Source organism: Thalia democratica, chromosome 6 (genome assembly GCF_965202585.1).
Source record: "Thalia democratica chromosome 6, ktThaDemo2.hap1.1, whole genome shotgun sequence".
In the NCBI taxonomy this organism is placed as follows: domain Eukaryota; kingdom Metazoa; phylum Chordata; class Thaliacea; order Salpida; family Salpidae; genus Thalia; species Thalia democratica.
The window spans coordinates 24,958,955-24,981,636 of record NC_139170.1 but is presented as its reverse complement, the minus strand read 5'-3'; the positions used below and the strand labels follow the sequence as shown (position 1 = coordinate 24,981,636).

The 22,682-nt window shown below is 26.0% G+C and overlaps 1 protein-coding gene across 1 annotated transcript in view; it reads left to right on the top strand.

The window, feature by feature from the left end:
* The window catches only part of LOC145838905 (kinetochore-associated protein 1-like), a 43,335-nt gene that overhangs the window by 4,385 nt on the left and 16,268 nt on the right, over positions 1-22,682 (top strand). Inside the window, exons 8-26 of the mRNA XM_082946525.1 lie at positions 334-432; positions 598-720; positions 1,951-2,094; positions 5,905-6,042; positions 6,186-6,349; positions 7,916-8,009; positions 8,626-8,724; positions 8,897-8,937; positions 10,313-10,468; positions 10,686-10,801; positions 11,405-11,556; positions 11,797-11,950; positions 12,164-12,363; positions 12,674-12,781; positions 14,670-14,798; positions 15,661-15,777; positions 16,137-16,249; positions 16,431-16,567; positions 18,452-18,610. Of these exons, the coding sequence (XP_082802651.1) occupies positions 334-432; positions 598-720; positions 1,951-2,094; positions 5,905-6,042; positions 6,186-6,349; positions 7,916-8,009; positions 8,626-8,724; positions 8,897-8,937; positions 10,313-10,468; positions 10,686-10,801; positions 11,405-11,556; positions 11,797-11,950; positions 12,164-12,363; positions 12,674-12,781; positions 14,670-14,798; positions 15,661-15,777; positions 16,137-16,249; positions 16,431-16,567; positions 18,452-18,610 (2,443 nt within the window). The remainder of the gene's footprint in view (positions 1-333; positions 433-597; positions 721-1,950; positions 2,095-5,904; positions 6,043-6,185; positions 6,350-7,915; positions 8,010-8,625; positions 8,725-8,896; positions 8,938-10,312; positions 10,469-10,685; positions 10,802-11,404; positions 11,557-11,796; positions 11,951-12,163; positions 12,364-12,673; positions 12,782-14,669; positions 14,799-15,660; positions 15,778-16,136; positions 16,250-16,430; positions 16,568-18,451; positions 18,611-22,682) is intronic.

Below are 22,682 nucleotides of genomic sequence, written 5' to 3'. Positions count from 1 at the left end.
ACCTGGAATTTTAACATCTTCAGTGGTAAAATTTTGATTTGACACAAAAAATCTATCATATAAATAAGATATTTTTGTCATCATCAAAATTTTTTTATTAAAAAACACATTTAAAGTAACTTAACAGTATCTTTTCAATGTCTTTATACTATTTAACACAGTTTCTTTATTAGAAATTAACTTAAAACTAAAAATAGACTTAAAAATGTGTACTTTTAAAAACCTGGAAGAAATATGGAAAACCTGGAAAATTTTTTGAAAAAACGAGTGGCAACCGTGTCTACTTAAAAGTATAAAGATACATTTTAGTCTTTAAGTCGACAAACTTTTCAGAACTTCCTGTTAAATAAAATAAAGAAAGTTTATGAAGCATTTCCAACTCTCACTGAGAGAAAAGCATCAGTACTTGTATCAAGCATCAGCTGTAACATGGTTTGTTTGATATTTATTTTACTTAGTTCAACAAACATTGTAAAGGTAAAAAACCTAATTAAGGTAATATAGTATTGATGTATTGTAGATGATATCATTAGCTTGTCTTGTATTTGTTAAAAAGGAATAAAAAGTTAACACATGTTTATTTTCATGAAATTTCAGAGAAAAGCCAAAGTAAGTTTGATGTTAGCAAAAAAGGCTGCGATTCCTTGGTCATCTCAGGTTAAAAATGTTGTTGACGAAGTACTTAAGTTTTTTTCGGACAAGAACTCACAAGCCTTCAAGGTAAATATTTTTTAAATAGTATTTAGAACTCTTAAAAACTATCTATCTTTATCACAACTTTTTTTTTACACTTTTCAATATAACAAGATAATTTTTTGATGTCAGATGCTAAGTTTCAATATTTGGTATTCTATATCCTGAACTTTTTAATTAATCCAAAATTTTGATCACGTTCTAAATCTTTAAATTATCAACAGTGCTAGACTGTTAATGTCATGAAAAGTATAAGTTAGTGACAAATTTGATCATATTGATGAATAAAGTATATGTTTAATTTCTTAATTTGTTATTAGTATCATATTAAAATATAACTAAACTTTCACAGTCTATTATTAAACGAAATGATCTTTACCGCAAGAAAATTCAGTTCGAACAGCAAGAAAATGCTGTTTGAATAAAGATAGTCGATATATACAAAGTAAAATATGACCGAATAACGGTTTTAAAGATATAATGACATTGTTTTATCATTTTTTTATGAGTATGTAATTATGTTCTATTATCATTAGATATTGTGTTTTATTTCATAATATACAAGCTTGCAATTTAGTGTATTTTTAAGTCTAAGTTTATAGCTAAACCGCAAATTTTTAACAGCATTAACGTTTTAATATAACCGACAGTAAAGTAAAAATAGGCATGTCTAATTTGCGGCCAATTATCAGAATCTTTGAATAAAAAATAAGTCATTTAAAAATAGTTTATTGTTGTTTGACCAGCTATGGAATATGAGATTTAACGTGACATTGCCGTTATATTATACAGATATAAATATGCAACAGCCGTTTTAAAATCAATATTTGTCGCTTATTACATACAGTTTTTTTTTCATCTTAGGTTAAGTATAAACCAGGTATGTCCAATAACTTAGCAATATAGTAGGTTTATAATAGTATGAAGCAAAAATAATACTATGCTACCACTACGGTACCATTCGCTTAACTTCTAAAATAATAAAGTTAATTGATTCCTAAAGTAGTAGCTAGTTTGGTTATTCAAAACAAACTTATTTAATAACGAACTGTTTTACCGGTATTTTAGCTAATCGTACCAGCACTAAAAGTTTAATAAAAAAACATAAATTTTGAAATTTATCAAGTTGTTGAATTTTTCCAAGAACTTAATTATGCAGCTTAATGATTGGTTATTCTATATCTTAATACAGAAATTCAAAAGTAGGTTAAGTAGTAGTTAATAAAATTTTATTTTAATACACTTGAAAAATCACAGTTGGAGTCTGAGCAAAAAGAAATGAAACGGTTGGAACGAAATTTAAAAAAATCTATATCTCTTGCTCGAGTGCCTTCAATTGCCGCTAAGCATGTGAAACACCGAAGTAGTGGTTGTGTGTTTAGAACTACTCAAGCTAATCAGGTAATAGCTAAAGATTAGTATTTAAATTGAAATAAAATTTCTAAAAACTTTATTGTTTTCAACTTATTTGAGTTTACACTCACTCAAGGAACAGCATATAGATTAGTTACATATTTAATAGAATTTTTATAAAGATAAACTTAACATTTGATTTATGGCTAAAGTCTGTTTTCAATAAAATAATACTAATAAAAGTTGTAAACCGTTGAATGCTTTACACAAGTAAATTTTGTTTATATTGATTGGGTTTTGCTAATTTTACACAAGCACAGCTATGCGATTACTATAGAAGTTAATCAGCTAAATAGAATATGAAGATTTTGGGTGCAAGACAGTTTAAACTACAACATTGTAAATTCTGACATTTCATACTGCAATATTTGTTAATCAACTAAGTAAATACTCCAATTTAGACTTCAATTTCTGGCAACTAATAATTAAGGTTTTATATTCTGACATTTCAATTTTGATAGTAATAAATTTTTATTTCATAAGTTCCGACAATAAAAAATCCACAAGTTAAATTATGACAATTTAAACTACGACAATATTTCTGACATTCTGACAATTCAAATCACGTTAGTTCAAATTACGGCCAACACATTTAAATTCTGAAAATTGTAAACACGATATTCCAAATTTTATATGACAACTCAAACTTCACAATTCGTGTTACTAAAATTCAAATTATGACAACTTATACTACCAAAAATTAAATTACAGTATGAACTTTGTTGTTATTTTCACCTTAGGAGTCATTATTTGTTGACATTTACAAGTTTTTATACTATTATTAATAAAAGATTTTAAAGTTTATCATCAACAATTGTTTATTTAGGACATTTATTTTTTTAGGAATAAATAATTGTCTACCTATCTCAATACTAATTTATACTTAGTTTAAAAAGTTTTTAACTTAACGTTTTACCAGGTTAAATTTCAAACTTATAAAACACTAAACTACTAATTTACATAAAAAACTAATTAGCCTACCACAATAACACACAAAATAATTGTTATAGGCCAGCTATTAACTCTGCGTTTTGTACTTAAAATTTTATTTTGTTCAGTTAAACAATAAAAAAGTACAATTTCGAACACAGTGATGCAACAAAATTGACAAAACTAAACTTGATTCTAATTTCTACTACTTGGGTTTCTAATAGTTTCTCTTTATTCAGTCTTTTGTATATTTCAAATCACCATTTGTCGCGGTAATTTGCAAGTGCCTCCCAATCATCATTAATGACACTTAAGTTCTTTATGTCGCGCTTGCAGACGTCTTTAAAACGTAGTACTTGAGGACCGCGGTTACAGTTGCCTACGACCAACTTACTATAAAGTATAGACTTTGGGATTCACTCTTCGCCCATCCTTAAAACATGAATAAGCCAACACTCGTTGAGGGTAAAGTACATAGTGGTTTGACCTGTTCGTTTCAACGTTACTTTGTTAGTGATTTTTTTGCTATTCATATCTAATAATACGACAGAGACATTGTAGGTGAAAGGTGTTGATTTTTTCTCTTGCGTTCTAGACAGTGTCCACGTTTCGCTACCGTATAGCAGAGTACTGTACATAGGCATAATAAACGTTAGCCTTTGTGCGAGTGGTTAACTTTTTTGTTACCCAAAACTCTTGCAGCCAGACGAGCAATAGTGCCCGACGCCTTACAAATTTGAATATTGATTTCTGTGTCCAATGATGCGTTTAAAGCAACATTTGAGTGAAGGTAAACGAAGTTTTTAATTTTTCAATATCCTTTTCATTGGCTCTTGATTAATCTGCTCCTTGGCTTAGGGCTTTGAGTTTTCAAGACTAGTTGTAAGGCTGAAGTCTGAGCATGCTGATTAAAACTGTCTTAGTAAGGTCCGAATATCTTTGACAGAGTGAGCTACGAGTGCAGCATTCTCTGCAAAGAGGAGATTAGGTAGTGTGATATTCTTCAGATTTCGCTTTGCTCTCAGACGTGCAATGTTGAAAAGGCAACCATTGTTTAGAGCTAAATTCCTGTAGTTGATGATCCAGAAGCGCGCTTTACCAGCATGAGAAAAAAGATTCTAAAAAGAGTTAGAGTAAGTACGCAGTCTTGCTTTACCCACTTTTGATTTCTAATGAATCATCATCACTACTACCATACTGGATGGTTGCCCTTTTTGTTTGTATGAAAAGACTTCACATTGTTGAAAAATTTTCAGCATTTCCAATCTTTAACAACATAGCAAACAACATTTCCCTACTTACCAAATCAAAAGTTTTAGTAAGGTGAAAGGGTCGAAAGTAAAGGTCGATGAAAGCGATATAAAAATATGTTCTGTTCATTGCTTTGTCGTACAGAGAATATTTATGTCAGTGGTAGAACGTTTTGACCTAAATCCACATTGTGACTCCGGATATACTCTTACGGTCAGCTTCTAACAGGGTTGCCATAAAACCTAGAATTCAATAGTTGTGACAAAGCAATCTTGGAAAAGCTCGGATTTAAAAAAATATTATATTGTGAAATAATGATATTTTGGTTCGATACAAAAAACCTATCAAACACAATAATTTTTTTTGTATCATTTAGTTTTTTCGTTATTATAAAACACATTTTAAGTAGCACTACACTATCTTTTTACTATTTTTATACTGTTTAAGTTTTTTACTTTTTGTTTAGTTTCATATTATAAATGAACAAAAAGTCTTGTGTTTCCAAAAATCTGGAACAAATTCAGAAAACCTTTTTTTTTAACAGATAGCAACCCTCTATATAGTTACTTATGGTAATTGATTTTTGTAAAATAAATTAACTTAAGTTCTTATGATCAGTTTATACAAAATTTTTTGGTTTATATTACTAACATTATACTAGCTATTTATTTAATAATCTTCCTAAAACCATATCGAATGCAGGTAAATCAAATGTTAAATTTTTGTAAGTTTTCAAAGTAGTGTGGTAACTACATGATTTAACATGACTAGTGTAACTTATACTTTAATTTTTTGAATAGAAGATGATTAACTTAAGTTTTTTATCTAGTTACAACATGTAGAGAAATTAACTTTGTTTTTTCTGTATCTAAATTAACTCAATAGATCTTTAAGACAAAGGTAATTTATAAAAAATACTTGAATTACACAAAAATTTCATTGTAGTTCTAATAATCATGTAACTGATCAAAATATAGGTTTAATTGTTTGCTAACAAAAGTTCCTAGTGAAGTAACTTCACTGGAATATAAATAAAAACAAATTATACAGTTATCTTCCTTTATTCTACCAACATATGTTTCTGTGTGTTAACTAATCAACAATTACGTCACAATGTAAATGAGGCTATTTAAACTAAAAATTTCTACTGCAAAGAACATTAATTTAGTCTTTATGTAATCTATTTTTAACAAAAATAAAACATTTACCATTAGTTAGTGAATCAATAAAATTTAATAAAACTTAACGACGGTGAAGGCAATAAAAGTAACAGAAACTCGATGTAACATGTATATTATATATTGAATGTTTGTAATGATTGGATCAAAGCTATATAGAATTAGGAAGCAGATTTAGTTCAAATGTAAAAATCAAAAATGATAAAACTAAACTTTAAGAAAAAACAAAACACAAAAAAAAAACAAAATTGTTATTGGGCTTACAATGTACTGACCGATAATTAATTTACAGCGACATACATAAAATCATAATGACCTAAATTAAATATATATTGTATTTTATAATTAATAAAATAGTTCAATTTTAAAGAGTCGTAAAAATGTTTTTTATTTACTTAATTGTTTTCTTCATTTAGGTAAGTAAAATGTATTTGTATAGAAATTGGTGCGTTACTTAGCAACTAAAGACGATCATGAAGCTTTTAATGATGCAATAGAAATAGCATCGACTTACAGTGAACAACCAAAAAAAACCGTGTATTGCCATCATATTGATCATTTACTGAACCAAAGCAAAGTGAGATAAAAATGTTTATAATAAAGCGAAATTGAACTTAACTTTAAATATATTTACTCTATTCCTTGAAAGATATAAACAAATATTATTTTTCTATTGTGCAATATATAAATAAAATAATGTAAATTTAAAGTACTTTAAAGGTTGACGCTGCAATGAAAATAGTGCGAAAGATTTCAACTAAACAACTGATAGTTTCACTTGTTGGGGTTTACCAGCTTCGTACATCGCTAATACTTGAACACACACAGAAATCAATGAGTGAAAAAAGAGTGACTGCTTCTAAATTTGTGTGCTCACTGATAAGGTATATGAAATTAGCAGCCAAGTTTTTACTCTATCATTTATATAAAGAATTATTTTTTTGTTAAAACTTTACAATTTCTCCTTAGCAGAAGCTGCATTAAGCCAAAGTTTTAAGCTCTTATATTTTAAACAGCAATATCTTCCTTATAAAAGATAAAATTAGTTTTATCGGTCTAAGTGAAACTATATTTAAAAAAAATATATTTAAGAACATCACCGCTTAAAGCGTGCTCCACCAAGATTTTTAAGTTTCATTTTGTCAGAAGTGGGGTTTTCAAATTGGGCTATATACCCTTTGTAAGGCATAAATCTACCAATTGGGTGATTAAGAAAACAAGTTTAGCAAACCCCCTTTTAATGTGTGTTATCATAAAAATGTTGTAGTATTTGATCCTATGGTTTATGAAATTAATTAATTTATAAATAATGTGTTTAGTACATATATAGTGTTAGAGGTTCTGATGGCTTACTATATAAACCAAGTAATTACTAAATTAACTAAACTTGTTAACTTATTCTTAATATTGTCTCTTTGTGATCTTAACCTAAATACTGCTCGAAAGGTTTTACAATTTGTTACTAAATGAAAAATATAAAGTACTATAAAGATGTATACACACATTATTTACTAGTACTGAATCGACTTGAGTTGAGATAGGTTGTAACAAAATCTGATTTAATTTATCAACACAGCGAGATTTATAATAAACGCATATTTGAAAGACAAAAGCCGATATATACGCATTTCAAAGAGTTTAATTGTTTCATATAAACTAAATTGTTTATTTATTGGTTCTCAAATTTTTCTACAAAAACTTCAGAGAATATTTATAATTTGAGGTATTTTTAGTTCTAAAACAAATTCTTTCTTAAAACTGTAAAACACAGCATGTTATTGGCACACATGGATTGTTTGTAAAGAGGTGATTGTATTTATCATAGAGACTACCATAAAAAATATTTACTATGTATAATCGTCCAAAATCGGATTTTAACATTGAAATTTAACAACATCATCTTAAAACATACTAAATGAATACAAATGCTGTTGTGCAATATTTATTAATATGAATTGTGACAGAACACTTAAATTTTATTATCGTTTTCAATAAAATGCGCTCTTTTATTACATATTTCTGATATTAAATTAGTTTTTTGTTTATATTTTTTAATTCATAAACTAAGCAGCGGCATAGCGGTACAACTTAACTAATTTTAACGAGTAAAACTGTCTAAACTTAAGATAAAGTTTTCAAAGCACAGTATATACAAAATTGATTTAGTTACTCTTTTCAAGTTTAATAATATATCATTAAGTGTAATTTGATCATTTTTTGTGTGTATTTTGTTTAAGTGTTGGCTTTTATGCCTAGATCCAGTATTGGACAGTTTAAAAATGGTAAAAGATAATTACTCGCACGCTATAAGACGTCTTTGCGGCAGAAGACATAAGTTTCTAACTTGAACTAATATTGTTGAAAAAAATAGTTAAGGTAATATTTTATTTAGAGGTAAAATTATTTTATTGCAAGTTGGTGTTACAAAAGTTAGTATTTTTTTATTTTAGAGAAGCAAAGAGAAGATTTTCTAGTATTGATAAAAATACTGTTATGGAATGGGAGCAATTTTCTCGAGTTATTAATAATCTGCTTGTTTTGCAAGTTAGTTATTACTAAATTGATTATGTATTTGTATTATGTATGAAATTGTGATGTTATTTTTAGTATTTTTTAATTATAAATCTCCAGACATGAATTTCATAAAAAATCAAAGTAATTTATTGATTACTTTATCTTAGTTGACTCAAATGAGTCACAGTACAGTTTTTTTTTGACAAAATTTAAATTGCTTAATATTTTATTTACATTGATTAATGATGATATGCTACTGTATATACAGTATATTTTTAAATTTTTAACCAGGACTTAATGATAAAAAGTATTAGTATTTTATTTAACGAAATAAATAAACTACTTTGAGTTTCTCTTCGTTTTAAAGTTTGAATTGTTTAAACAAAAGTAATACTACGTATATATTTGTAATTTTTAGTTTATATTTGTTAGTTTTTTAATGAATTTTACAATTTATAAGCATCTATAGATTTTTAAAGCATAAAAAGTCTATTTTTTTTTATATAACTTTGTTTAATAACTGTGCACAATTAAGAAGTTTAGAGTTTAGAAATGTTATTTATTTAAAATCATTAATAAAAAATAATATCTCTAAATATTCAATCTACATATAATTATTTGTTATATTATAATTTGAATTTAATAGACTGAGCACGACCAGCTTTTGAACATTAAATTGTACACGGATAAATCAGCTGATATTTCCAATGAAAGTTTGCAAGACAAGCTTGAGCGGTGCAAAGAAGTAAACATAATCTATCATATTATATTGAAACTTTAATAAAGCGTTTAAAACTTAAGTTTTTAATATTATGTTTTCATACTGTTGTTGTTTGTTTATAAAATTAAACACTTACTGGTTGTTTTTTATTGTATAAAATTTTAGCTTGTATCTAAAGATTTTATATGTTTTCTAGGATGAAGATTTATCTGAAACAATGAACTCTATCAACAAAACGTAAGTTTTAATTATATTTTTAACTTATTTTAGCCTTACCTCAAAAACTATTGAACTTTTTATTAGAGTTTACTCAAAATTTTAGTTATAATTTAAGTTATTAGAAATTGTTTATTAATGAATATTTTTTTTTCTAATTATAATTTAAGTTGTCTGAGTTCTAACTGTTATAGTTTAACATTTCCTAAACCCGTTTTTTGTAAACTCAGTATACTTTTATCTTTTTTAAATTTTATACTAATTTTCCAAGTTTTAGTCTCCAAGTTTTTTAAAACTGACCAACCCAAAAAACTTAAATTTTCTTATTCTCTACATTTAAGCCTACAACAATATAACATTTATGTCTAAAGAGTTTGAGTAGTTTTTGTTGTATTTGTCTATTAAGAGGATTTTATTTTCTGTAAATTTTTTTATAGTTTTGTAATAAAATAAATGTCAAAGCATTTAAACAAGTGTGTAGTGTGTATTTACTAGAAAGTCTTAGAATATTCTCAGAAATTTTTTCCACAAAGTTTCAAAACCCAAAGTTCAAAATTTATAACAAAACACAATTTATTTTTTCTTAAAATCATTTGAGTACTTTCAAATAAGTCCTGTCAAAAACTGTATCTTACTGAATTAAACACTTTTTACTGAATAGAAATTGCAATAAAACTATAATTTAGTTGTAACCTTAAAGTTTGAAAATATAAAACGACGTAATAATCAAGTATAGAAATTGATTAAACGCTAATACTAAAGTACTTTGCTGTACTAACAAAACTTATTAGATTAAAATCAAACTAAATAAACCAGCGATAAAAACTAATAATAAAAATAAAACTACACCTTTTAAAACAATTTAAGGAACTAATTACTTTAAAACTACTTAATATAAGGATTTTAAAAGTCTAGTTTTTTCTGACGAACTTTTTCTGCTTGCATAAACTGGGCCTTAAAGATTGAATGCATAAGGCTTCAAGAATATGTAGCTGAAAAGAGTTCTCCACTATCACTAAAATTGAAAAGTTCTCTTCTTTATAATTTCTCGCTTACTCATGATTGTCCTACAAATGTCAAGCTTGAAGTACTCAAGTAATTTTAAGAAAAAATGAAATGTGTTTTGTTATATTTTTCTAATAAGTTATGCACTGGTAAATAGTTGTTCAAACAAAAAATTATTAATGACTTTTAAAACTAAACATAATGAACAAAATATTTTTCGTTTATACTAGTTAAATGATTAGTCGTTTTATTTTGGTATTAACAAAATTGTTTTAAACAAAAAATAGTTTACGTTTTATAGAAATTATTTTATTTAGAAAAAGAGACTTAATCTTGATTTTGTTAAATCTCTTAAATTTACCCTTATTTTCCAATTTTATAATGATTTTAGCATTCATCAGTATTCTGAGTCGAATACTCCTTCTAATGGAAAGTTTTTGTCCCTTGCCAACAAAATGAACATAGGTGGTGATAAAACTCACATGGCCATTTGTCGTTATCTAGTTTCTGTTGAAGGAAAGGAAAAAGTGGCTATTCAGATGAGCAGGTATTTAGATGAAATAAATCAGATATTTTCTACTCAGTACAAACTTAATAGCTAATTTATTAAAACTTACATGTGGTTGTTGAACTCTATTAAGATTTATAACTTTTATTGTATCTATTGTAGTATATGTATCTATAAAATATCACTTTTCAATCTCACTTTATTTGCTATTATTGTAAATAAAAAAGTTCTTTTTATTTAAATAATATTAAAACAGGGACTTGCTGACGCTATCGCCAAGCGAAGAAATTGCTGATGAAGTTGCAAAAATTTGCTTGCTACTTCTTACTCGTCTTCAGAATCACTACAAAACAATCGCCGTTCTTCTACCTGGTAATTAAGTTGTATATAAAAGAATAACATCATTGCTATATTCTAAATTACAATGTTTTTTTTCTTTTTGTAAGTATTGTAAAATGACAATAATGTTTTTAAACATTTAATATATAAAAACTTAATGTGTCTTTCTGTTGTAATTTAATAATACAGTTCTACGGAGTTTTTAATTGATTGAATTAGGTCGATCGTAAACGTTATTAGTTCTAAATATAAGCATTGTAATTAATTTAAAACTATAGAACTAAGTTACTTTACTTGCCTAGGGAAACGCCTAAGTTATAAAAAGTCCAGACGTTAAAACGTTGTACTTTAAAATAATATTCCAAAGTTTCTTTTGTTTAATTCTGTTGTATTTAAATATCGTTAGTATGTCTTTTATAGCTTAAAACATAATGTTTCTATAAAATAATCTTCATAACTTTTTAAAAATTAATAGCCGATCTAATTGAAATTTATAAGAAGATAAATAAACTCAAAAATTTTTAGTACCTAAGATTTTTTTTAAATTTCTTAGTGTTGAAACATTTTGCCACTTAAATATTGGTACCAAAAATTTTAAGTTTTACTTATTTTATAAAAACTATTACTTTTAATTAGACATACTTTCTTTGCTTGGAATTGCACTGAAAAATTGTAGCATAAAGTTGGTAGTTGGAGGAATCTCAGCAGTTACCTTACATTCAATTTGTTTTGTTTTCAATGAAATATATAAGATAACGAATTATTCTTCTCGAGCTTTGCTTACACAAGTTTGTTTTTTTTTTTGTCTTTGTAGAAACTTTAAATTTTTTGAATGTTGAAATTATTATTTCTTTTAGTTAAAATCAGTTAAGTTTAAATAATATGTTTTGTTACTTTAGTTAGTAATAAAATTAAAAATTTATCTAAATTAAGATTATAAAATTAGAAAGTTAACTACCAGCTGCTCTGGGTTGCTACAACAAACCTTCTTATAATTATTTTTATTTTGGTTAACCATAAAAAAACAGTATATAGCCGAAGCAGCATCAAGTGAGAGAGACCACTTGACTCATGGTGAATGGTTACACAATAATTGGTTTATTGATGGCGATGGTCTCAATGCTGAGTTTGACCAAATCATGCCAAGTCTAGGAAAATTGTTTAATTGTTTATACATAAACAGTCAGTTGCTAATTCTTATTTTTCGTATAAATTTCGTCGATCTGATTGTTTTATTAAATTGTGATTTCTTTAGTTTTATGTGAAATTATGTTTACCATTTGATTAAAAATGTCATCTAATTGTTCTTTAAGCATAGAAAATCCTTAACCTATTTCAAATTTAAAATAAAGGGTTTAAATTATTCAAGATTTAAAAGCATCCAACAATTTTTAGATGAGTCGATTGGAGCAACTGCTTGGTTTGAAAGTGTTCAATCGTGTCAGCAGCACCTTGGAAGCTTGCAAAAAGTTCTGCAATCAATATTAAACAAGCTGATTCAAATTGATAGGATACAATGTTGTATAAGACTTCAGGCAATCGTGCAGTCTATACTTGTCAACAATTTACTCAATTCAATACAACTATACAAAATTGTATGCATTTTAATTTATATTTTGCTTTACAGATTTAAAATTTTATTTTTGATGGGTCTTATAGCTGTATCAATCTCAGTTGTAAAATTATCTTAAAACAAAATAAGAATTCGATAAACGTTAAAATTGACTTTTTTCATATAATTGAATTTGCAGAACTTCTACTTTTTTAATGCCTTTTTTTGTTACAAATAATGTTTTCAGCATTGTTTTTTGCGAAGTATATGGTTTTTGCCCTTACTAAATAAATAGCTAGTATTTTTATTTGCAAAAAGCTCGAATTTGTACATGATTTACTTATTGAAAACAGAAAAACAATGACCAATCAACCGCTCTAATTTATCAACAGTTTCTTTCTCAAGTTATAAAGCAGTTTAGTTTTGAAAGTCAGCAACTTGCAGAAAAGCAATTAGAAAGGGTAAGTTGATAATTAGTTTAAAAAAGTATATGTTTGGTATAACTTGAAAAGTAGTAGTTACTTGCCCAGGCTTCTTTAGTCCATCCATAGAGACCGTAATGAAATAAGTTACTTATTTGAGATGCTTTCTTGATATGAGTTGCTAGCTAAATCTTTATATTTTTCATATAAGTTAATAGTGATTTTTGAATTGGTTATTTTTGCTACCAAGTTTTTATAGACGTATTGTATTTTATAGACGTACTTTCATATATATATACTATAAAGTAGAATATATTAAAAAACTGTTTTGTTTAGATGTGACCTAAAACAGTACAAGTTTCAAATATAATTAAAGTGCATGATACAGAAGAGTACATTAAAAAGTTTGAAATACGGTAGAAATGAGTTTATTTAAAATTTTACAAAAACATTATTACAGGGTTGCCAAAAAACTTGGAATCCTGAAAAAACTTAGAATTTGAGAAACTTTGAAAAAAAAACCTGGAATTTCAAACAAAATTTACATGTTAAGTAGTAAAATTTCAATTTGACACTAAAATTTATCGTACAGATTTAAAAAAAAATTGATGATGACAAGTTTTTTTTTGTCTATATAAGAATTTTTTTTGTTATCATCGAAACTTTTTTATAAAAAAACACATTTAAAGAAGCTTTAACATATCTTTTCAATGTCTTTATACTATTTAACACAGTCTTTACCTTAAACTTAATTTTAAACTAAAAATAGACCCTATAACGTGTAACTTTGGAAACCTGAAGAAAATTTGCCAAAAACATTTGGCAACCCTTAACACATTACTAAGTTCTTTTGAAAGCGTATTGGTGCGACGCTTTTAAGGTTAACATAAACTAAAAGTTTTATATCAAAATCAAAATATTCTTTCCCACTTTTTGTGAAATGCAATATTTTTGTTTAATTTTATTAAAAAAATGTATTCTTAACTTTTACATCTAAGATTTTGTTACTTTTATAAGTATTTTCTACATTTAAAAAATCGGTTTACTATCATATCTAACGTTTTCTTTCTAACTTGCGTCAATTAAAAAAATCTTTAAACTAACTTGATTCGTTTTTAACTTTATTTTTCTAACTATACACGTTTCTAACTTGATGTCTTTATACTCGATACGTTTCTAACTAAATTAAAAATTAAATTTAAGTTTAACTAATTTTAAATAAACATTATATTAATTTAATAAAATCAAATGATTGTTTAGAAGCATCTACAAATTTCTATTGCATAACATATAAGTTTATTATACAATCGTTTGATTTTATTTTTAAACCCGTATAATAATCTCAAACAAAAAGTTGACGGTGTCTTACACTGATTTAAGCTTTATATTCAGTATATAAATCATGTCTATATTTATTGTAAAAATTGTCACATAAGATTTAGTTGAAATTAAAATAAAATATTATAACTAAAGATGTAAATCATAATTAACTTATTTGTTCATTTATTAACTACTTATTAATTGCTTATGTTACTTAAACTTAAAAAATATTAACTATATACTCTAGAAATACTCCATAAAGATTTCTTAAAGTCATTCAAAAAAGTTTTTCTTTTAAACTTCAGGTCTTTAACTTTAAAAAACTTTTGATAAATTTTAAATTAATTTAAAAGCTCAGAAAGTGCAGGAAGTTAAATTTGCTCTTTGGACTTTCGTGTTAACTTTTTACAAAACTAAGTATAAATCAATACTTAATTTTAAAGATCTATTACAATAAGCTTATAGTTTGTACTTAAAACTTTCAAATCAGAGAAAAATATTTCAAGTTCGTTAAAACTTAACATTTTAACAGTATGTTTTGAAAAGCAATCGTACAAAACTAAACATAATAGTTTGTTTTAAATTCTTATTATATGTGCTATTGCAGACATTAGTAGGATCATATTGTGATCCTTTGTACTCGATTGCTTTATTCAAGTTATTGTCAAGTGAAAAATGTTTTGAAATTCTCGATGGTGTGTATTCGCAGATAAGAGAAGATGCTATTAAGCTACAAGTTAGTTTTAACAAATTCTAATTTTTTAATTGATTTTAGTTAAATTTTTTATAACAAACATTATCGTTAACATACGAATCATTTTTTTGAAGTGTAAACATACTGTAATTTATAAAATCGATTTTTTTGTTCTCTTGAGTTTTACCGCTATGATAAATTAATTTAGAATATTAGCTAGTTTTAAAATGAAATTCTACTTCTATACATTCCTTCTGTTAGTACATTATCAGAACCACCATCTTAATTTTAAGTAGTAAAAAAGTATTATTTTACTTGACTGTGATATTGAAATATTTATTATGTAAGTTAGGTAAAATGTTTCTATATAAAATAGACTATATGCACTACTTGATTTTTATCTACCAAATAGTGAAACTAAATACTTTTAATTTTTTTTTTTTTTTAGTTATAGACACACAATATACATGCAATAAATTTTTTTTAAATCGCATGAATAAATTTTCATTAACGTTTTTTTATTTAACTCGTAATTAAGTTTTAAGTTAGTATTATTTTTGATTAGTTCTCTGTTTCAGTGGTACTCAAAGTTAAAAAACTGTAAACAGTAAGATAATGAAATATATGTGCATTCGAAAAATTTCGTAAACAATTTTCACTGCTTAAACTAATTCTGTAGTTTTTTATTGATTTTATTTTATAATTAGTTTATTAAGCTTGTTGAAAACTATCCTAAATTAGATCTTGAAAAAAAAGTACTATTCTTTTATTAAGACTTTTTATTTTGTCTCTCATTCAATTTTTTGTGATCAATAAGTTTAAATCTATGCACACTAATGTTAACACTCAGTTCTCCTCCTGACTCAGTTACATAAAATGATTAACAAAATTTAAAAATTGACAGAATCTTTCATACATTGGCTTTATCAAGTCATGCCAATCTTTGAGTAATACGAATGAAGATAAATATAGGTGTCTCTATTTTGACTCAAGATGGGTCAATCTGCTAGAAAAATGGAAGGTTTTATGACAATTATTAATGAGTTTGCTATGTACTTTTTATCAAATTAAGTATATTTAAAATTAAATTTAATGAGTTAAAACTTCTTAATAGTATATAAATATTTCCTTGTGATAATGTTTACTTAATTAAATTAAATTTTTGAAAAATTATTAGCTGTTAAAAGTTTTTATGTTGTTTTTTGGTTTTTTTCATGGCATAATAGTTAATTGAACGATAAAATACTCAAAATATTTGGTCCTAGGACCTGGTGCACAAAGAATCGAGATTATCGCGTCGCACACCACTTAAATACCTTTTAATGCCTTGTCCAGGACATAACAATGTAATATCTAACTATTTTTTTCACACTTAACCAGATTGCTAGTGCAGGAGAAATATTTCGAACGAACCATTTTAGAAAAGAAAAGTTGCAAGTGGCGTTACTTACCTCTAAAAAATCTACAGCGATGCACTTATATCAATTTGCCAAGTTTATTATTATTATTTAAATTTTATATTATTTATTGAAATTACAAGTTTAAAAAAAGGGCAAACGTTACAAACTTCATTTTGTTTAACAGTTAATCTGTTACAATATAAAAGAAACACTGTTATTGTTCAAAATAATCGATGAGCTTATAAAAATTAAAATTATAAATAAAAATGTTCAGAGATTACGGCATAAACACAGATGAAATGCTACTGCAGTATGCTGAAGTTCTGTTGAGTGGTGGTATCCAAGATCCTAACTCCAAGTTATATAAACTACTCATGCAGCATCAAAATCAGATTCCCGCTTTGGAACAAGGTAGATGTTTTATTAGTTCTCCAGTATTTTTTAATAAGTAAAAGTTTTTACTTAATAATAAAGTAATTAACATCAGGTTTTTAACAGTACAGTGCTTATCCACTTATCCGGACACGTTGGGCAAGATTTTTCTGTAAACGTGTCCGGATAACTAAAAATCCGGATAACTAAAATCCGGATAACTACAAAAAATATTTTTTTCATATATTAATATAACTGCTGCATATAATGCAATGCATAATAAAAGTGTTATTGTAAAAACAAATACATAGTAATTGTTAGTAATATATGATAAATGATAGATAATAAAAGCTAAACTTAAGGTTAATTAATTTATTTTTTCTATGGTAGAAAAACATCAGACCTACTAACCCTCTGCAACTATATACATTTTTTATGGGTTAAGCAAGTAAAATTCATCATTTGTAATTGCACCTGCCCTAACTATTAACTTAAAAAATAATAATTTTTGTTTAAGAGAAAATATAAATTAAATTTATCTTTAAAAACAAAAAATAATGTAAACCTATCTCTTAAAATGAAATGAAAAACCTTTTTTTTATTAAAAAACAGACAGAAAGAAAACGGGAAACTTTGACTAAGTCTAAAGTCTATTTAACGGAAACATATCACTTCTAACAAACTAGTTTTAATTGGAAGTTTTACTAAAATTAGAACAATATACGTTTGTTTTAAGTTTTTCCACATTTTTCAGCAGAAAACTTATGGAATTTAAAAAGTTGCGAAATTTTTTGAATGAATTTTTGTGTTTACTATTGAAATTTTTCTGAATTTTTTTCTGACCGTAACTGTCCGGATAAGTGAATAAGCACTGTACTGTTAAATTTTACATGTTTGTGTTAAAAGTCTGTTCCAATCAAAGCTAGCACTAAACTAAACCTCATGACTAAAAATAATAATTCACTTAACATAATGCTACCTGGCTTCGTTATCATTAGAATTGTTAGGATCATATTCGTCATCATCAGGCAGATAAAATTACAATGAATTGTAGTATCAGTCTATACTAGGGGTCGGCAGACTTTTCTAAAAAAAAGTTGGTCGCAGGGCCGCATTAAAAAAAAAACTCTTCAACGAACTGCATTTATTTGAAATAGTTGTAGTAAAATAAATAATACATTAATAAAGCACAAGTAAAAACTAAGTACAAAACTAAAATCCTAATTGTGAGTTTTTTCCACAAAAACTTTTTTTGTTTTAAAAAGGATTTTTTATAGCTAAAAATTACATCGTGGCTTACAGATTTTTGCGTTGCAAACTGCAGGCTGCAGCTTGCCCACCCCTGGTCTAAGCAAGTGCGCTTAAGTGCTCTAGCACTGTACCCAAATATGGTTGCTTTAGTGTCAACTTTCAGTCAAATTTAATAAATAATTGATTAAATTAAAAATAAGCAGTTTATAGTACTATTACTAATCACTAAAAAATTTCAAAAAAGTTAAGAAAAAATACAATCATTTGATTGTTTTACTTAGGTTGTTCTTTTTAGTTATAGTTTACATTCTTAATTAAATTGATCAGTAAGTTGATATCCTTTTTTAGAAAAGTTCACAATTTTGAAGGTTTTGAAAATTCTCTAACTTCTTTGTGTTTTTTAAAAACACAACAATGCTCCTAATTTTTAAATTATACTGTATGTAGAGTTTTTAATTGAAAAATATTTATTCACTAAATCTTTATTTAGCCATAAGTTTTATCAAAAAAACAAATTGTAGATATAATTTTTTACTTCCAAGTTCTAAAAGTATGCAATAATCTAGTTATCTTATTTCTAACTATTTTTAGTATTAATAGTATAATTTTTAGTGTTTTATATATATTTTGTAGTTAGGCTTTACTATCCCATCAAACATGTAAATTATTCAGGTCAGGACAATCAACAAGTGGCAATAATAAATGGGCAATTAAATGCACAATATGCTGCTACTCTTGAGTTTCAACAAGCAGAAAATAATAGTACTGGTGAAAATTGTGATGAAGAACTTGTCGTGAAAGATGATGTGCTTTTCATGAACAACCAACTAAGTTTGTTTTATAGTTTGTCCGTAACTAAAATATAATATAAACAGTTTAAGCAGTACAGAGTTTATTGAAATCAACGACGCTTCTCAGTTATAAAACTAGCACAGTTCTACGGAGTTCTGACAAAATATAAATACTTCAAAAAGTATAAAATAGATATGTTTTTGTAACTGTTCAAAATATAGTTTTAATTGTTTGCTAACAAAAGATCCTAGTAAAGTAACTTCACTGGAATATAAATAAAAACAAATTATACAGTAATCTTCCTTTATTCTACCAACATATGTTTCTGTGTGTCAACGAATCAACACACTTCAACTGGGTTCTGTAAAAAAATAATTACTGTAATAAGAGAATAGAAGCATAGAATAAAGTAGGTGTATATATGTTTTCATTAAAATAAGATATATTCTACAGATAATAGTTATTAATAGGTGAAATACTTAACATTAAATCCGACTGTTATAAAACTGTATGATATTTGTAATTATTAAGTCTAAAATAAATAAGTAAGCTAAATTACACAACAAAATATAATATAAACAAACAACTTACGTAAACAACCTACTACGCCCAAGAGAGCTAGTAGGTTTTTTAATGCAGGTTTATACTAAGCATATGACTACCTTGTTGTTTTACATTTTAACTTTCACATATAACACAATTTACTTATTAAATATATAAAATATATGTAAGGGATATTTAAATTAAACAGCCGACTCCTACTTTACCAATTAATTATTTTATTAATTATAAAATACAATATATATTTAATTCAGGTCACTATGATTTTATTTATGTCGCTGTAAATTAATTATCGGTCAGTACATTTTAAGCCTAGTAATAATTATGTTTTTTGTGTTTTGTTTTTCCTTAAAGTTTAATTTTTTTCCTTAAAGTTTAATTTTTTCATTTTTTCACTTTTTGATTTTTACATTTGAACTAAATCTGCTTCCTAATTCTATATAACTTTGATTCAATCATTACTAACATTCAATATATAATATACATGTTACACCGAGTTTCTGTGACTTTTATTGCCTTCAGCGTCGTTAAGTTTTATTAAATTTTATTGATTTACTAACTGATGGTTAATGTTTTATTTTTGTTCAAAATAGATTACATAAAAACAAAATTAATGTTCTTGCAGTACAAATTGAATAGTTTAGGTGGCCTCATTTACATTGTGACGTAATTATTAGTTGTAACGAATGTATTTTTTTCGTTAGTTAACAACGGTAAATTTTGATTTAGTTATCTTTCCTATTAACGTAAGTTGTTTGTTTATATTATATTTTGTTGTGTAATTTAGCTTACTTATTTATTTTAGACTAAATAATTACAAATATCATATAGTTTTATAACAGTCGGATTTAATGTTAAGTATTTCACCTATTAATAACTATTATCTGTAGAATATATCTTATTTTAATGAAAACATATATACACCTACTTTATTCTATGCTTCTATTCTCTTATTACAGTAATTATTTTTTTACAGAACCCAGTTGAAGTGTGTTGATTCGTTGACACACAGAAACATATGTTGGTAGAATAAAGGAAGATTACTGTATAATTTGTTTTTATTTATGTTTTTTCTATAAATGCAAAAACAAGTAATACTACATGATTGAGTAAACAAATAGTTACAACATATATCAATAAGTTGCAGGGTTACCACAAGGTCAAGAAAGTCAGGAAAAACCAAAAAAATGATTTAAGTCAGGAATAAATTTGGGTTTAAAAAAAAAATTAGAAAACTTGTTAAGATGTAAAACGCCAGATTTTGTTTGTTTAAATTTAGAAAATTCCTTGTTTTCCATAGCCTTCAAATGGTGAAAATTTAATTAAAAATCACTTTAAGTCATACAAAAACTGCAAAATTTTTCTAAAAATTTACGAAGTTACTTAATTTTCAATGCCTTCATCTGGTAAAAATAAATAAAAGAAAAGAAATGAAGTGCAAAAAGAAAAGAAATGAAGCCCACAAACTGTGGCTATATTTAGAGAAAAGATTCTCTTCGCCAATTGTAGGAGCAGCAGATGAGAACGATTTAAATAAAATGCGGCAAATGGTTTTAACCGCCAAGAAAATTAAGCGGGATGCAGACCAGATAAAGGAAACCATATCTTCATTAGATGAAGAGGTTGAAGTGGTAATAAAGAAACGGAGAAAATAAATTTTAGTACATATAGTAAAAAAAAACTGTGTTTGATTAAGTTATTTATTGTTTTAAGGTTTCAACTATAAAAGTTTGTTATAGTTTTAAGGTTTTGGTTGTAAAAGTTCTTTATTGTTTTAAGGTTTTAATTGTAGAAGTTACTTGTATGTCTTTTCGTTTATTCAGATACATTTATGTTAGGAAATGCTAAAATATTGATTCTTATTTCAGACAAGTTGTGTTTATAAGCTTTAAAATATAAGTATTTTGCTGATAGAGCCGTTTATTGCAAATACATCAATCATACATAGATGGTTTAAGTTGTGTAATTGAAGTTAGATGATTGAATTCAACAAAAAAAAACATGTTTTAACCTGTATAAAAATAAGATTGAAAGCTTAATATAGTTGTAAGAGTTTGTTTATGTATTTTACGTTAGGTTTAAGTCATTAGCTTGAGTTAGAAAAGTCAGGAAAATTTTAGTAAAAAGCCAAGAAAAGTCAGGAAATTTTTCTCAACTTGATATGTGGCAACCCTAAAGTTGATTACATTTGTAAAGTATTGACTTACACATCATTAGCTGATATAATTTCTCTATAGTTTAAAAAGCTTAAATAATAGAACATAAATTATATACCCATAAAATTTTAAACGAATTAAATCTTCAAAAGTCTATAAGAAGTTATTCTTAAATAATCAGTTAACTTTATAAAAAAGATGAAAGTACTGATCATAGTTTAAAGTTTTTGTATAGTAATAAGTCTTCAAACTAATAATTAGCTTATATTACAGCTCAATTTACTTCATATTTTAATGTAAATTACTATTTAAACATTTTAGATTAATAACGAGCAATGTTGTAGTTATATTATTTAGTACTTTAAATATTCCAAATATAAATGTTTTAGAATTGTATATGCTATGAAAATTTAATACTAAATTCTTTAATTTTTTTTTTAGATAAATTGTTAATTAGCACAATTGAGTTTTTGTTTGTGAAATAATCACCTCATTTTTTTGTATAATATAAATGTTAGAAAATTTCTTTAACGTTTGTTATTGCGGCGAGTTATTATTGTCCTGTGTATCAACAATGTATACCAAAGTTTCCTAAAATTAGTCATATGGCCCCTTGGGGGCCATAAGACCATAATTTTGAATTTATACTAGATATTCTGGAGTTCATGATAAAAAGCAAGTCTTATGTGTATATTAACTTTTATTTTTAAACTTACACCAGATGTTACGGTAAAATTTGAAACAAAGGTTCAGAAAGTTAAGAGGCCATAAGCTGCAAAAAAGGGGGGGACATGAGGTCATCATTTAAAACTTACTCTAGAGTCTAGATAGACTTAAGTTGATGATGAATAGTAAAAAAGGTCTTAGGCTAGTTTTTGAGCAAGCTTTTTAGGGGGGCGAGGGGGCCATAGCTTTTTTTTTAATTCTTCAAATATGGCCTTATGAAAAAAGTTAAGGAAACCCTGACATACACCGATAGAATACATCAGCTCAAGGTGCTAACAAACATAAATAAAAACTTGAAAATTAATAATTTGAATAATTAGTATAATTAATGCAAAAACATCGTTTTAAATATAAATTGTTAAAATTAGTTAGTTTTACGTAGAATTACTATCGTTAAAAAATTATATTTTCACCAGCAATATAAAAATAGAACTAGTTTTGTAATTACATACAATTTTTTTTCTTTTATTTTCAGTGTACCCTTAATAATAATAATAATAATAAACTAGCGATTGAGAAGTTAAGTAGGTTTAATATCTTCTAGCGGCGAAGAAGTTAAAAATTAATCGTTTAGTGTTTTAAGTTATCGAATTTTTTTATCGACTTATTTTAAAAACAATGTATTGACAGCTTCAATTTTGTCTGTTAATCATAAACTTAGTTGTCAG